Below are 17500 nucleotides of genomic sequence, written 5' to 3'. Positions count from 1 at the left end.
TTGTTGGACTTTAATTCCAATAAACTTTTTGTACATATATCTGATCTCAATTGACCCAGTATTTTCCATTTCTTCACAAATGAGTGCTCTGTGATCCATTTTAGACTTGCTAACCTTATTACTGTTAGTTGATGGATTAGATATAATGAATGCAGTACAACAATACAACAAACTTATTCATTGTGAGATAATGTTATACTTTTTGAACATATCACAAAATAGTTAAATGATGTGTGTACATTTCTTTAGTTGTGATCCTGTTTAGGGAATGTGTGTTTGATGCTGATCACCTGTACAGAACATGAAGACGAAAAAAAAAAAATATGCATATTGCAGGCAATGGTAAAATGTGATGGCCAGCAAAGAAGAAAATGCAGGTGTAAATGTGGATGAGGAAGAAGGATTTGTCCGTCGAAGACTCCCAAGACACCTTCCAAAACGATATAACGACATATATGTCAACAATAATTCAAATTTTAAGGTATGTATTGTTTAGATGTATCTCATATATAGTGATAGATTGTGATTTTGATATCAGTAGTTTGAAATTATACAATAAACCATAAGATTATTGATCTAGTATAAGTATAGATAACAAGGCTGCTTTACTTATGAAATGAAGCCACCTTGCTCTGTCTTGCTGCATTGCTTCTGACCCAGGGCAATGGGCGAGATGACCTGTCATCTAGGAGGAGCCAAGGAAAGAGGGAGTGAGGGAGGGGTGGTGAATGGGAGTTGAGTAGATAGGGATAAAATGGGTGGGAGTGGAATTATGCCTTGTGACATTGTCTACCTCCCTTGTAAGGGGGAAAAAGCCCTTGGAATGTATGTATGAGTTTAGGATCTAAATACACTGTATCACCTGGATTTTGTTACATACATACATACATATACCAAGGCTTTTTCCCCCTTACAAGGGGGGTAGCCAAAAAGAAAAAGGCATAAAATCATTCCCACCCATTCCATCCCTGAATACACTCCACACCCCTCCATCCTCCCTCTTATCTGGATTTTGTTAGCTGCTTTTAAGAATCATGTGAAGGGATTTTACGATGAGCAGAATTTCTTTTAGAGCGAAATGTCAACCTTACACTCGAATGACTTTAGTTGAGGTTTCCTCTCTGTCTAGGTAGCTCTAATTAGGAATTCCATTGAGAAAGTTAACTTATTACTAATTTATTAATTCATTTTATGTATTTTCTATTCTTTTCATATGTATTTAATATCGTTATTATTATTTAGAGTCAGCTGCAAAGAGGCTTAACAGTGCTGAAAGAGAGTGGGTGTGTGTTGGTTCACGGCTTGGGGGCAGCAGTGCCGCGAGCTATCAACCTGGCACAATCCCTGCAGGACAACTGTCATGGTGAAGTCACTTTGGATATTCGCACAGGGACTGTTACTTTAACAGGTATTGTCACCACCATCACAACTGCATCATCATCATCATCATCATCATCATCATCATCATCATCATCATCATCATCATCATCATCATCATCACCGTCATCATCATCACCGTCATCATCATCACCGTCATCATCATCACCGTCATCATCATCATCATCACCGTCATCATCATCATCACCATCATCATCATCATCGTCATCATCACCGTCATCATCACCATCATCATCACTGTCATCACTGTCATCATCATCCATCATCCATCATCATCAATCATCATCAATCATCTCTCTCATCATTATCAGTGTCTCCATCATCATCATTATTACCTTTGCCTCCACCCTGCAATCTACAAAAGACCATTATCCTGTCTTCCAATCTGCATTACAAAACATGTGTCAGAAATACTGGGAAACGCCTGGCAAACACCCATAGACAATGAAACCCCATTTACACAGATGGCCTTCTTTCCATCAGTGCTTTGAAACATCACTGATGCTCTGGTGCCCCCTTATGGTACCACACTTTCTGCTAGAATGTCCCGTCAACACAACCCCTTGCACCGACCTCCTCCTTCATCTCTGATCTCCTCAAACAACAATCACACTACACTTTGTTTTTGGTGAAACAAAACCAATAACCCTATCATCCTTCCAGATTTTTCCAAAGGTGACAGGTCTCCATTCTAAACTATAATTGCCCCACAGTATAAAAACCTTCCGACATGACACAATAGATAAAGAATAATGTTAGGCCGACTTCCTATTAGCCAAAACAATAATTTATAATGGTTGCAGTGCAGTATTGCTTATAAGATTGATGTTTGTGAGTTGTTAGTGCTGATGAAAATATTAGGTTAGATTCGAATAATTATGAAACTTAGGATTGGTTGTTTTGTTATGTACTTGTTTATTTTTTGTCTCTTTACAGAGGATCTGCAGTGGGTGTCTGATGGAACTATAGATCCGCAGACTAAGAATAGTTCTTCCATACATATTAAAGTGAATTTAAACATTGCACAGAATCCCAACATTGCACAGAAGACTACAGACAAGTGTTCCAAAAGCTGATCAACCTTTTCATCGTAAATAACCATAATATAGATTACTCACAGAATATGTGGGTCAGAATATAGTTATTTTTATTTATTTATTTTTATTTTTTTTTCTTTATTTTTGTTTTCCCTTGTTATGTGCCAAGGATGTAGATCATGTGTAATGTAAAGCATCATAAAGTAAACCCCAGTAAATGAATGGTTTATCCTGTTAGAGACTGCAAAGGCATCTTTACTTTTCGATGCCCCACGAGTTCACACTCAGACGCTCAGGCGGCCTTACGCTTGGCCCTTCCTCGCATCTCACCCCTCAGCACCAGCAGCAGCAGCAGTGTTCACATACTACCACCACCACTACCACCATCACAACCACCTCTGCAACCAACACCCCTTCCAGCACCAGCACCACCATCATGTTCTTCACCCTTCGAGAACTCACAAAGTGGCTTGGGATCACTGTTCTGGAGGTAAGGCTTACGTGTATATTAATGAACCGATGTATTCATTTTTTTCTTTGCATTTAGGACCAGTGTTGGTTACCTGCAAATGATTAGCCTGTAAGAGTGACATCAGACAGAATCATCTACCTGCTACGTATCATCAAAACCTGTGGATAGTATCACCACCTGGAGATGCAGTCCCAAGAGGTTGGCACTTGGTTGCCATACTAGGTGCAGGTCATCTTTCAGCTTTGACAAATCATTGATGATGAGGGTTCTATTTAATGTTGCAAATTCCTCCTATCAGGAGGCTAAGATGGTGCCCCATATAGAAGACTTTGTTGCATGGAATATAATGAACCGTGCCCTTGGTCTAACTTGCTGGTGGCAGGGTTCAAACTGCCATCGCCTTGATCTCTGTGCAAGTGGCAATGCTTTAACCAGCTTGGCCAGGATAGCTGAGGATCTGGAATTGTTTGCCTCTCGCTACAAGGCTAGTGACAGAAACGGACAACACCCAGTCATTTCTTCCCAGAAAGATAAGGGGACAAAGTTTTTTTTGCCAGTTTTCCTGTACCTGTTTTGAACCTTATTTTGAGGTCTTGCAACTTCCTTTGCCTTGTCATCTGTCAAAGAAGAGACAGGAATTGGAGACAGGAGACTTGAAAGAAGATTGATTGCTGCCTTACCACCTCCCTGTTGTGCTTCTAGATTCATCTTACACAATGAGGTTCAAGCAGACTGAGGTTGTTACTGAGACTGACTGTACATTCAGTCACAATCAAAACTTCTTTATGTAATACTTCATTCTTTCCAGTAATAACCACAAGTCCAACCACAAGTCCTCTGGTGATGATGAATGACAGTTTGAGCAGGAGAGAGGGTGATCTCTGGAAGCTCCTAATCCCAATCCATGTAACAGGTGGAGCAGGCTCAGTGGTAATCCTTCAGTGGGACCAAGAGGACAGTACATCCTAGCAGCAGCTTGGATGACTGTAGAGCTCTGTTCAGTATCCACTATGCTCATCCTGTATAGGGAGGAGGCTAGAAAAGGGTCCTTAAACCTAGTCCCTCTCACTCATAACCTGGCTGGTGAGCTTCTCTTAGCAAGGTCACTCTGTGGTAAGAACAGAAAGAAAACAACAACAAAATAAAAAGGGAGCAGCGGCTCCCACAAAACCAGTGCCCATGATGTCCCTCTACTGCATTCCGATCCTGTTCAGCAACACCTCATGAATGGAGCCTAGGAACAGTGCACAATGATAACACATTGAAGCTTGTGTTGCCTCAGATGAAATCTAGTGGAAAGGTTTGGCCATTTAATGTTACTGTTTTTACTATTGGATGTTATTTTTTTATCCATGATTGTCTGTTTTCTCTCTTTTTTTTTTAGAGAAAATAGACAGGGGTGAATGGAGAATGGTTGTATTTGGATGATGTTGTGATTGCATGAGGTGGAATGGGCGGGGGGATGGGGGGTGAGGTAGTATGTGTGAGCAAAATTTGACGCAGCCCGAAGGGATTTTTCCCCGTCCTCTCCTTTTATGCAATGGGGGGACGGAGAGGGGGGTCACCGATTTAATGAAGCGGCCTTGCTGTGGATGTGCTGTGTCTTGCGACACTGCTTCTGACCCAGGGCAGTGGACAAGGTGCAGGGATGACCCGTCATCCAGGAGGTGCTCAGATAAGAGGGAGGGTGGAGGGGTGTGGAGTGTATTCAGGGATGGAATGGGTGGAAATGATTTTATGCCTTTCCCTTTTTGGCTACCTCCCTTGTAAGGGGGAAAAAGCCTTTGGTATATGTATGTATGTATGTATTGAAAAACATAGGTGAAAGTGTTGCTCCTTGGGGGATTTTGTTGTTTTGGGATATTCTGTACTATCTATCTGCCAAGTCATTCTTGTAAATATCTGCCTCCTTGATCTTTTTGGACAGTGTGTCTAGGAGGGGACGGAGAGGGGTTGTTCACCAGTCAAATGAAGTGGCCTTACTTGTGGGTGTAAAATGTCTTGCTGCATTGCTTCTGACCCAGGGCATTGGGTGGGATACAGGGATGACCTGCCATCCATGAGGAGCTAAGATGAGAGAGGGGAAAGGGTGGTGGATGGGAGTGGAATGGGTGCAAGTTGTGCCGAGTGGAATGGGTGCAAGTTGTGCCTTTGATTTGGCTACCTCCCTTATAAAGGGAAAAAAGCTCTTGGCATATAGGTGGTGTGTCTAGGAATTTTAGCAAATATCTTTTTATGTCAGAAGCAGTGTTGCAAGACACAGCACATCCACAGCAAGGCCGCTTCATTTAATCGGCGACCCCCCCTCTCCGTCCCCCCTTGCATATAAGGAGAGGATGGGGAGAAATCCCAGGGCGGTGGGCAGGGTGCAGGGATGACCCGTCATCCAGGAGGTGCTCAGATGAGAGGGAGGGTGGGAGGGGTGTGGAGTGTATTTAGGGATGAAATGGGTGGGAGTGTTTTTATGCCTTTCCCTTTTTGGCTACCTCCCTTGGAAGGGGGAAAAAGCCTTGGTATATGTATGTATGTATGTATCTTTTTATGTATTGCTTCCATAATGGAACTGTTCTCTCTGGTGGTACTTTCTTGTTAACTAAAATCCTTGGAGAAATGCATACATTAGGATGAGAAATGGATGTTTATATTAACATACAAGGAAAAGAGGAACTGATGAAGGAATATATTACAATAGAGTCATCATCAAACCCATTATTTAGCAACATTGAGGAACCATGTAAGGGGGAAAAAGCCTTTGGTATATGTATGTATGATGAGGAAATTATATGTATGTATGTATGATGAGGCCATTATTTAATATCTACAAAATGAGGGACAAACAAACCTTTTCTCTCTTTTTCATCTCATCTTCAGAAAGACTAAAAATAACCAATGTGCAGGCAAAATAACTTTTATTGCACCATTGACAAAATATCACAATTTGATTGTTTTAGAAAATGGGTGTGTAGATGAGACTGTTGTGCAAAGGAGGGAGGGTAGGGAATGAGAGGGTAGGGGGTGCATATGCGTGAATTATATTTTGATGCAGCCTGAAGGGATTTCTCCCCGTCTTCTCTCTCTTTTTTTTTTTTTTGTAGGGTACACGTACCAATGGAGACGCACTTGTCCTATGCAGACGCATTTGACACAAAAAAAATTCTACCTACCAATGGTGAATAGATAGGAGCATAATTATAGGCTCAAAAAATCACATTACGAAGGGATGGTTAAGTGATTTTTTGAGCCTATAATTATGCTCCTATATCTAAACAGAAATGTAGTAGCACATTTGTAAATTACACACAGGAACCCACAGTCGGAGAAAGAATAAACTTCGAATAAAGAAAAATCCTATATTTCGGCTATCAACTGTAGCCCTCTTCAGGAAAGTACATAAGATAGAGAACAGAGGGGACTTATAAACTACAGTAAGAAGAGATGTGGACAGTTGACCTCACTCAGGCGCGGGGCAAACTGGGGTGGCGGAGGAGGGAGGAGGTGAGGAGAGGGGAGGACGTAGCGTCCGCACCAACTTGGCTACTGCTGCGCGTGAGATTATGTCAGGTGTCCACTGCCCTTTAGAAATATTAATATTGGGGCATTCCTCAATTAATGCTGATTCAACTATTTTCCTCCTGAAACCGCAGTGGGACTTGAACACTAATCTGGCCTTACCCCAGTCGAAAGAATGATTCTTATTTTTGACATGAAGAAATACAGCCGAATTTTCTTGCCCATACCTAATTGACCTTTTATGTTCTGCCAATCTAGTGTTCAGGTCTCTCCTGGTTTGACCCAAGTAAACCAAATCACAATCATTGCAGGGCAAACAATAAACACCAGGTGACTCAACTTCCTTCGGTTTTTGTTGAATGTTCACAATTTGCTTACGCACTATTGCCTATCACTATCCTAACACCATGCGTAAGCAAATTGTGAACATTCGACAAAAACTGAAGGAAGTTGAGTCACCTGGTGTTTATTGTTTGCACTGCAAAGATTGTGATTTGGTTTACTTGGGTCAAACCGGGAGAGACCTGAACACTAGATTGGCAGAACATAAAAGGTCAATTAGGTATGGGCAAGAAAATTCGACTATTTCTTCATGTCAAAAATAAGAATCATTCTTTCGACTGGGGTAAGGCCAGATTAGTGTTCAAGTCCCACTGCGGTTTCAGGAGGAAAATAGTCGAATCAGCATTAATTGAGGAATGCCCCAATATTAATATTTCTAAAGGGCAGTGGACACCTGACATAATCTCACGCACAGCAGTAGCCAAGTTGGTGCGGACGCTACATCCTCCCCTCTCCTCACCTCCTCCCTCCTCCGCCACCCCAGTTTGCCCCGCGCCTGAGTGAGGTCAACTGTCCACATCTCTTCTTACTGTAGTTTATAAGTCCCCTCTGTTCTCTATCTTATGTACTTTCCTGAAGAGGGCTACAGTTGATAGCCGAAATATAGGATTTTTCTTTATTCGAAGTTTATTCTTTCTCCGACTGTGGGTTCCTGTGTGTAATGCTCCTATATATTCACCATCGGCAGGTAGAATTTTTTTTTGTGTCAAATGCGTCTGCATAGGGCAAGTGTGTCTCCATTGGTATGCGTACCCTATGAGGGGACTGAGAAGGCAGTTGCCAATTAAGTGAAGCGGCCTTGCTCTGGATGTACTGTGTCTTGCTACATTGCTTCTGACCTATGGGAGTGGGTGGGATATAGGGATGATCCATCATCCATAAGGAGCTTAGATGAGAGGGGGGCAAAAGGTGGTGGATGGAAGTGGAATGGGTGGTAGTATGTGCCTTCGACTTTGCTACCTCCCTTATAAGGGTATATAAATAGAAAATGAGAGATTTATTAAATGTTATTTTTTATATATACTTAGATATTGCTCACAATATTACAGATATGGATCACACTGGTGAGCCTCTTGGTGACCTTGGTGTTAGTATCCCTGAAGATGGAAGGGATCCTGGCCCACACTTCCTGGTGGGTCATACTATCCCCACTCTTCATCGCAGATGCGCTCAACACATACTTTTGCGTGATTGTCTTTATACGCACCTACCTTGATGGTACCATTAAACCAGCTGCACTTAGAGCATTGTGGAGTTTCTCTGTTCTGATTCTAGTATTTATATTTAAGTTCCTCCTGTGTCGGAAACTATCAGATAATCAGAGCCTTGAATACTCGGCTGTAATGAGTCCAATCTTCATCTTACTTCAGCTAATAATGATCAGAGCCTGTCATCATAACTGAATCAGTGAGAAGGGTCAATATTTGTTTAATAAATGAGTTTCAGTTTCTTTTAATTTATCTTTTATCTCTGATTTCTCTCGCAGGAGACAATTGTCTTCCAGGTAATTGGCAACAGCCTCTTATTGGCTCCATGTTCATTTCAAGGAAGTAATATTGTGTTATTATCTGGGTATGGCTTTTGTTGAAAATAAAACTTTCAGAATATGTATATTGGAATATTATTTAGAATCCTTTATTAGCTTCAATTGTCATTTGTTCTATGTTTCACCTCTGCTATGAATTGGACAACAGGAAGAAACTTTGATCATCTGCAAGCAGTTCATGTTTTTACTCAAGACTACTAGATATAATACAGGAAAGGGATGGATGGGCTGATTGTGCTTTCCTAGATCTACAAAAAGCTTTTGATAAAATAAATAAATAAATACATATACCAAGGCTTTTTCCCCCTTACAAGGGAGGTAGCCAAAAAGGGAAAGGCATAAAAACACTCCCACCCATTTCATCCCTACATACACTCCACACCCCTCCCACCCTCCCTCTCATCTGAGCACCTCCTGGATGACGGGTCATCCCTGCACCCTGCCCACCGCCCTGGGTCAGAAGCAGTGTCGCAAGACACAGCACATCCACAGCAAGGCCGCTTCATTTAATCGGCGACCCCCCCTCTCCGTCCCCCCTTGCATATAAGGAGAGGACGGGGAGAAATCCCTTCGGGCTGCGTCAAAATTTACTCACACATACTACCCCCCCCCCTGCCCATTCCTCCTCATGCAATCACAACATCATCCATAAACAACCATTCTCCACTCACCTCTGTCTTCCGTCCACTCCCTTCCTTCCTCAACAGACATTCCCCACCTCCCCAATAAAATACCACACAAAAAAACTATTAAGAAAACTGGACACCATAAGGTAAACTACTGAAATGGATGAGAGGACTTTTTGCATGGAAGAAAAATGAGGGTAGTGTATAGAGATAAGAGTTCTACGTGGGAAGAGGTAATAGTGGAGTTCCCCAAGGATCAGTATTTGCTCCAATAATGTTTGCTATTTATGTGAATGACATGGATGAGGGTGTGGAATGTTACATAAGCTTCTTTGCAGATGATGCAAAATTGTTAAAGTGAGTATTGAAATGGACTGTGACTCACTGCAGAGAGATCTGAACAGGGTTTGGAAATTGAGTCAAAAGTGGGAAGTGGACTTCAACATTAAGAAATATAACATAATGGGATTTGGAAAAAGTAAAAAAAAATATCAGGACAATATTAAATTGTTGAAAAGAAAGTAGAGAAAGTGGGATCTGAAAAAGACCTGGGAGTAATCATCACAAAAGAAATGTCCCCTGATAAACAAAATTATCAGTGAAACCTATAACTTGCTAAGATCAATAAAAGTGGCTTTTACTTGGATGAGGTAATGGTAAAGAAAATACTAATCACACTGATAAGGCCAAAATTGGAGTATGCAGCAACACTGGTCACCCAATACTAAAAAGAATACAAGGAAGATTCAGAGAATCCAGAGGGCAACTATGATGACCCCATCACTATAAAAAATGTCATATGAAGAAAGGTTGTCAAAACTAGAACTATCGACTTTGGAACAAAGAGGAGAAAGAGGTGACTTGTTGACTATCTACAGAATTATGAGAGGTATAGAAGTCTTACTAAATTGGAATAAGAGAAACACAAGAGGACAGGGAAGGAAGCTCAAAAAGGACAGTTATAGAAGAGACCTGAAAAAGAACAACTTTCCCCGCAGAGTGGTGGGTGCATGGAACATACTAGACGAAACAATAGTGTGTGCATAAACAAGACTTCAAGAGCAAATTAGATATGGCGATATACAGAGACGGGACACCACGAGCGTAGCTCCCCTTCCTGTAAGATACAACTAGGTAAATACACACAACTATGCTTCCACAGCTTGGTTTCCAGCAATCAGGAAAACATAAACACCTCACAAACTATACAAAGTAAAGTATTAAGAATAATAACAGCATGTACCAAAACCATCTCAATAGAACACCAGCCCACAAAAAAACCAAAGCCCTCTATGTAGAACCTCATGTGATAATGATATATACACAAGTCTGAGCACAAGCTCTTGGCTCAATTTGCCCATCTCATTACATCATACAAGAACAATCAACTAAATACAAGATAAAGAAACTATTCAAATGTATACATCTACCATCTGTGGCACACAACTCCTCCACACAAAAACACATTGACAGTCAGATAACAAAACAAGCTCTTCAAGAAAGACCAAATATAACTGCTGCAGATACAAACATCACACAAGACACTGAACATCTTGTCTTACACTGGCCTACTCCAGCCATTCCCAGACCATAACAAATTTCATCCTTGAGTGACCTTTGCCATTTACATAACATACGAATGAAGGAAACTGCAAAAGACCATTAGGCCTACATTAGGCAGTTCCATGTGCATTACCATCTGTCATCCTCATCCATAAAGTTGTCTAACTGTTTCTTAAAACAACTGATAGTGTCTGTGCTCAGTACATGGTTACTAAGTCTATTCCACTTGTTACCCACCCTATTAGTAAACCAATTCTTTCCTATTTCCTTCTTAAATCTAAATTTGTCCAATTTAAATCTATTACTGCAAGTTCTGCCCCGTTGTAATATGATGACCTTGTTTGTGTCACCCTTGTTAAAGCGTTTGATCCATTTGAACACCTCTATTAGATCACGCTGCACTATGCGTCTTCCCAGAGAGTGTAAGTTAAGGTGTCTAAGCCTCTGTAAGTTAAATTTCTGAGCCAATGTATAATTTTGGTAATCGTCCTTTGTACTGATTCAAGTGAATTGATGTCCATTCTATAAAACGGAGACCAAAACTGTACTGCATAGTCATATCAAGGATAGGTCTAACTAATACTAGATACATACATATACCAAAGGCTTTTTCCCCCTTACACGGGGGGTAGCCAAAAAGAAAAAGGCATAGAAACCACTCCCACCCATTCCATTCCCTATATATCTCACTCTCCTCCACCCTCCTCCCTCCCTCTTATCTTGGCACCTCCTGGATGATGGGTCATCCCTGCATCCTGTCCACTGCTCTGGGTCAGAAGCAGTGTCGCAGGACAAAGCACATCCATAGCAAGGCCGTTTCATAGATTTGGCGACCCCCTCTCCGTCCCCTCATGCAGAAAAGGAGAAGACGTGGAGAAATCCCTTTGGGCTGCATCAAATTTTTTCTCGTACATACTTCCTCACCCCCCATCCCCCACCCACTCCCCCTCATGCATCACAGCATCATCCATACACAACCCTTCTCCATTCACCCCTATCTTCTGTCCTACTGCACATTTCATCCAAATCGCATATTGGTCTGATGATCTCTCACTTGTAAGTGATCAAATGTCTTATATACTCTCTCATCTCATCAAAATTGGCTCTCCTGAAGTCCGGTACTAGAACGTTATTCGTACTATTTAATTCTTCCCAATTAATATTAAATCTTATTTCTTGATGATCACTAGAGCCTAGACTATCTCCTACTTTTATGCTACTCATTAGGTGCTCATTATTAGAAGTAAGTCCAGAATATTCTCTCCCCTCGTAGGATCGGTAATCATTTGTTTTAGGAAATTATCCTGCACCGCATCTAAGAAATTTTGCGCTTCCTGATCTCCTACTAAAATTTCCCAGTCAATGTTTCTATAATTAAAATCTTCCATGATCACAACATTTTTGTACTGGGACGCCCTGCGAATTTCATGAATCAGAGGATCAGTCTGCTCAATGCTGAGGTTAGGAGGTCTATATAGGACGCCTATAATAAGTTTCTTATTCTTGCCTATAAGCTCCACCCAAATAGATTCCGTACTATCCTCTTTCGTAATCGAATTATTGCTAATACAGTTTATTGTATTTTTAATGAAAAATGCTACTCCTTCCTCTAGTCCTGCCAACCTTGTCCCTGTGAAGAAACTTATATCCTTCTATCTCGATTTCCGGAAGGAAATGTCTATCAGCCATATTGATCCAGGATTCAGTAATACCTATAGTATAAAAATTCTCTACGCATGCTTCACCTCGCAGCAAATAGATTTTATTGATTACGCCTCTGCTGTTTCTATAGTAAACTTTTAGTGTATCCTCCCTCCACCTCATTAGGTGATTCTTTTCATAGTCCCTCTCTGAGCTGTTTCTATTACCTAAACTATATTCCGATACTCCCCCCACCCCCCAACTCACATGTAATCTAAAAAAAAAAAAAAGTAAGGAGCCGAAGTCTTTTGGGTGACAAGTGCACCCCGTCCCTTGTTTATAGATGATTCTTACCATAAAAGGGATCCCAGTTGTTGACAAATGCCCATCCATTAGCTTCACAATTTTTTTGTCAGCTTGTAATTAATCGTAATAGCCCTAGAATGCCACATGCCTCCAATTGCCTCGGAAGGATTCCACAACAACAGGAACCCCTATTTTATTCCTAAACTTATCTAGCGCATCCTGGAACCGCGCAAACAATTCCCTACTCCTTAACGTACCTATGTCATTCCCACCAGCACTCAAGCAAACTACGGGTTTCACACCTTCCCCGACTATACTCTATCCTGTCTCTAACATCACCTATCCCCGCCCCGGGGAAACACACCTGGGTCCTATGCTTCCTATCTTTGTCACAGAAGGCCCTATCTAAATACCTCACCTGGCTATCCCCTACAACCAAAATCTTAGCTGTGGGCAGGGGTCTAGCGACTGCCCTACCCTTCTTCTCTTGCATGTTCTTCGTTTCTTCTTGTAGCCCCGCGAGAGCTTGAAAAGAGTTTCTGCATTCAAGGGGGCCTGGTGAGGATTTTTTTTACCATCCCTCCGTGTTTTGTTTGTCACAGTTTCCCACCCAGTTTCTAAACATGGTTTGTCGTCCGTGTTTTAGGCCTTCGGGTGAAGAACTCGATTCTCCTCTTTTAAGGTCCTCTATAGCAGAGGTTCCCAAACTGGGGTCCGCGGACCACTGGGGGTCCGGAAGAAAGCCCGAGGGGGTCCGCAACACAATGAAGGAAAGTAATTTTTTTAACTGATGAAAAATATATATAGCCTACAATAAAAAAAATATATCACTGCTTCTCTATCATCATATTTTCTTATTTATGCGATGTGCAGTAATAAGTAAATATTAAATGTACTCCGTTGTACTGGGTAATACTGGGTATTCCGGTATGGCATTGATAACTTTTATTTGGTTGGGGGTCCTCGGCCGGGACTCTTCGTGTTTGGGGGTCCCTGGTATGGTCAAGTTTGGGAACCTCTGCTCTATAGTCCTCTCTAAGGCTATAATTCTACCACGTACAGATTGTACCTCTTCGGCGATGATCATAGAAACACAACCATTTGCCATTTCACTGTATGAAGCAGCCATGAGAGGGGGGAGAGGTAGAGAGAGAAAGAAGGAGAGAGAGAGAGAGAGAGAAGGGGAGAGAGGCGCCACGGGGCGCCAAGAAGAAATTAAACCAAAGTACCTATCCTAGTTTATTTTGTACATTGTATATATGATCATGATTTGTAGACTCAAAATAAAAATACCAGAAGATGCCTAAAGCATAGGCGAAACGTTGTAAGTAATGCATTTGTTTTTATTTTCAAAATCACTATGGTTTCATTTGGTGATATTGTGTTCTCCCTTCCTCCCACAGAAAGGAAAATAGCGAGAAGGATAGAAAGTTTAAAGAAGAAGATTTCCAGTGCTGAGTATGCTGTATTATCTAATAGAATATATATATATATATATATATATATATGTATATATATGTATATATATATATATATATATATAAGTGTATCCAGGAAGAATATTTTCTTGTTGACAGACGAGATTAAGTAATATTGCTATTTCTGCATTGTTTATCTTTTTGTTGAGAACTTCAATTTCTCTTGCTAATTTACGGTGTTGCACTGATAGTTTGCTGAGTAGCTGTCCGTATGAGGTTGCAACGTTTCGGTCTTCTCTGGAGACCATCTTCAGGCTAATTGTTTGGGTGTGTGTGTGTGTGATGTTTATATACTATTTTATTTCTGATTGTTTGGTTGGCGTCGTGTGAAGCGATCATCCTGATTGGTTGCTACGTAGTCATCAGGAATCACTAGGAGAGGTGAGGTCAGGTCCGCTTGTGGGATGGGAGAATCTGGAGGTCTATACTGTGTATGTTCATGGTTGGTTTTAATTCTGCTATATAAATTGCTTCAATAAATGCATATCTGCGGGAGTCTCTTTCTCTGTCTATTATTACTGTTCCTTCTTTATGGATCCATGTTGTAGGTGGCAGGTCAAAGTCTTGTAAGTTTAGTCCTCGTCTCAGCACTGTTACAAGACGTTTGACTTGCCACCTACAACATGGATCCATAAAGAATCACTATAACACCAAACATAATACTTCCCTCACCCGTCAAAATTTAGAAGAAGGAACAGTAATAATAGACAGAGAAAGAGACTCCCGCAGATATGCATTTATTGAAGCAATTTATATAGCAGAATTAAAACCAACCATGAACATACACAGTATAGACCTCCAGATTCTCCCATCCCACAAGCGGACCTGACCTCACCTTCTCTCCTAGTGATTCCTGATGACTACGTAGCAGCCAATCAGGATGATCGCTTCACACGACACCAACCAAACAATCAGAAATAAAATAGTATATAAACATCACACACACACACCCAAACAATTAGCCTGAAGATGGTCTCCAGAGAAGACCGAAACGTTGCAACCTCATACGGACAGCAACTCGGCAAACTATCAGTCCAACACCGTAAATTAGCAAGAGAAATTGAAGTTCTTAACAAAAAGATAAACAATGCAGAAATAGCAATATTATTTAATCTCGCCTGTCTACAAGTATATATATATATATATGTATATATATATATATATATATATATATATGTATATATATATATATATATATATATATATATACATATATATATATAAATATATATATAAATATATATATATATATATATATATACACAGACATACATAAATATATATATATATATATATATATATATATATATATATATACATATACATATATACATATTTAAGGAAGAAAGTATACGCTGGACTCTTTACGTTCGGAAACGTCGGAATAAATTGACGAACGTAGAGTCCAGCGTTATACTTTCTTCCATAAAATGGTTCCTGGACTCCAGCTATTTTCGAATACATACATATATATATATATATATATATATATATATATATATATATATATATATATATATGTATGTATATATATATGTATATACGTGCATGGACCTTGTTGGACTGCCTTTCCGTATATGTATGCATGTATGTGTGTATATATAATTATCTTTTGTATATGTTTATGTATTTCCATAATTGTAATAGCTGTTTGTGATGTCCTCTCCGTCGACATGTATGCGCGTACAAGTGTGCATTAGCCTCTGTGTGCGTGTGTGTGTGTGTGATTTTGTTCTGGCGAAAAGGGAGCCAGGCGATTTTATTCAGCTGAGGGGATGCCTATGCATCGGCCAGCTCTATGGGCTCTTTGAACAGCCTTCAATGCAGTGCCCTTTTCTGCAGAATTAAAGCCCTTTTTGTGAAGACAGCCCATATTACGTCTTGATAGCCCTTATATCAGTCTTAGAGCCCAGATCAGCCCTAAAAGCCTATTTGATCGCGAATGAGCCCATTTTGTAAAGACAGCCCATTTTACGTCTTGATAGTCCTTATATCAGTCTTAGAGCCCAGATCAGACCTAAAAGCACATTTTATCGTGAATGAGCCCATTTTGTAAAGACAGCCCATTTTACATCTTCAGAGCCCTTATATCAGTCTTAGAGCCCAGATCAGCCCTAAAAACCCATTTTATCGCGAGTAAGCCCATTTTATGGCTTAAAAGCCCTTATATAAATCTCTTAGCCTAGATTAACTTAAAAGCCCATTTCATAAAGAGCCCATTATGTGAAAGTGCTTTTAAAGATTTTTTAGCCCTTCCAGGAAGACGTTGTTTCCCCTCTCCGCGGGTCCCTTCAGAGTCTGTTCTTCGGGGGAAGAAAAATGAAGTCGAGAAAAAGACGAAGACGAAGAAGAAAGAGACGAAGAAGAAGAAGAGTCTCCCAGACTCCGCGCCGGCTACGGGCTGGCAGACGAGAGAGATAGAGATGAAGAAAGAGAAAGGTAGAGAGAGAGAGACAGCGTGAGAGAAATTCCCATCCAAATGCAGATCATCCAGGTGCCCGAATCCTCGAGGGGGACCCCTGTGCGTTCACGTTGTCGGAACTGGGGTGATTCTTTTGCCCGTAAGAAGAGAGAAGTCATTGAGGACTTACGCTGGGGATGCCCAGTCCCTCATCGTCGCTGCCTCGTCTGGAAACGCCCCCGCCCATTTAGAGGCGCTTCCGACTTCGTGTTCAACGTCGTCCTCCTTCCTGACGACGGGAGTCCTTACGGCGTGAATGGTCCGCCGGGGGTAAGAGCGTCCTTCGTGATAATAAATCCACCCGACTTTCCTGAGGGTCGGGCGGACCCGGACTCATACGGACACGAACAACTCTGCAGCCAAGATTGTGACTGTGATATGGTGGTGGTAGTAGTAGTAGTAGTAGTAGTAGTAGTAGTAGTAGTAGTAGTAGTAGTAGTAGTAGTAGTAGTAGTAGTAGTAGTAGTAGTAGTAGTAGTAGTAGTAGTAGTTAGTAGTAGTAACAACAGCTGTTGTTTCGTTTGTTATCATTTCTGTTTGTTCTGTTAATTTTTGTAGTTGTTGACCTTGTTGGTTGTTCACACACACACACACACACACACACACACACACACACACACACACACACACACACACACACACACACACACACACACGCGCGCGCGCGCGCAAGAGACCTAAAAAAGAACAGCTTTCCCCACAGATTAATAGATGTTTGGAAGAAGTTAGATGAGAACGTGGTGTGTGCAAAAACAATACATGAATTTAAAAACAGTCTAGATAAAACGAGATATGAAGACGGGACACCACGAGCATAGCTCCCCTTCCCGTAAAATACAACTAGGTAAACACACACACACACACACACACACACACACACACACACACACACACACACACACACACACACACACACACACACACACACACACACACACACACACACACACACACACACACACACACACACACACACACACACACACACACACACACACACACACACACACACACACACACACACACACACACGCACGCACACTGTAACTATCCTTTTTAAGTTTCTTTTCATGTCCTCTTTTTTTTTTCTTTATCCCACATTGATAAAGATGATTTATCA

General features: G+C 41.1%; 3 protein-coding genes across 5 annotated transcripts in view; 2 read left to right on the top strand and 1 right to left on the bottom strand.

Annotated features, from left to right (window-relative positions):
• Positions 1–2599, top strand: part of Rpp20 (ribonuclease P protein subunit p20) — a 3861-nt gene extending 1262 nt beyond the window's left edge. For 2 of the 3 annotated variants that reach the window (XM_076181263.1, XM_076181275.1), the window contains exons 2-4: positions 337–481; positions 1243–1408; positions 2335–2599. In XM_076181263.1, the coding sequence (XP_076037378.1) occupies positions 353–481; positions 1243–1408; positions 2335–2474 (435 nt within the window). In that variant the 5' untranslated portion in view covers positions 337–352 and the 3' untranslated portion in view covers positions 2475–2599. Of the gene's footprint in view, positions 1–265; positions 482–1242; positions 1409–2334 lie in introns of all 3 variants that reach the window. The other variant, XM_076181270.1, reaches the window with a different exon arrangement.
• Datp (purine phosphoribosyltransferase family protein Apf) overlaps positions 1–17500 on the bottom strand; it is a 169697-nt gene that overhangs the window by 47616 nt on the left and 104581 nt on the right. The gene's annotated exons all lie outside the window — the stretch shown is intronic.
• LOC143022868 (transmembrane protein 203) lies at positions 2643–8370 on the top strand. Its single transcript, XM_076181256.1, has 2 exons — positions 2643–2925; positions 7809–8370. Exons 1-2 carry the CDS (start codon positions 2701–2703, stop codon positions 8160–8162), a joined length of 579 nt encoding a protein of 192 aa, XP_076037371.1. The 5' UTR covers positions 2643–2700; the 3' UTR covers positions 8163–8370.

This window comes from Oratosquilla oratoria, chromosome 3 (assembly GCF_046742065.1).
Source record: "Oratosquilla oratoria isolate Oo_2021 chromosome 3, ASM4674206v1, whole genome shotgun sequence".
NCBI lineage: Eukaryota > Metazoa > Arthropoda > Malacostraca > Stomatopoda > Squillidae > Oratosquilla > Oratosquilla oratoria.
The sequence above is the reverse complement of the archived record's forward strand: the minus strand, read 5'-3'. Positions and strand labels throughout refer to the sequence as shown.

Bases quoted from the DNA above. Each gene is read 5' to 3' on its own strand.
- LOC143022868 (XM_076181256.1), top strand. From the start codon at position 2,701: ATGCCCCACGAGTTCACACTCAGACGCTCAGGCGGCCTTACGCTTGGC. The intron at 2,926-7,808 runs GTAAGGCTTACG...ACAATATTACAG, and splicing joins TTGGGATCACTGTTCTGGAG to ATATGGATCACACTGGTGAG.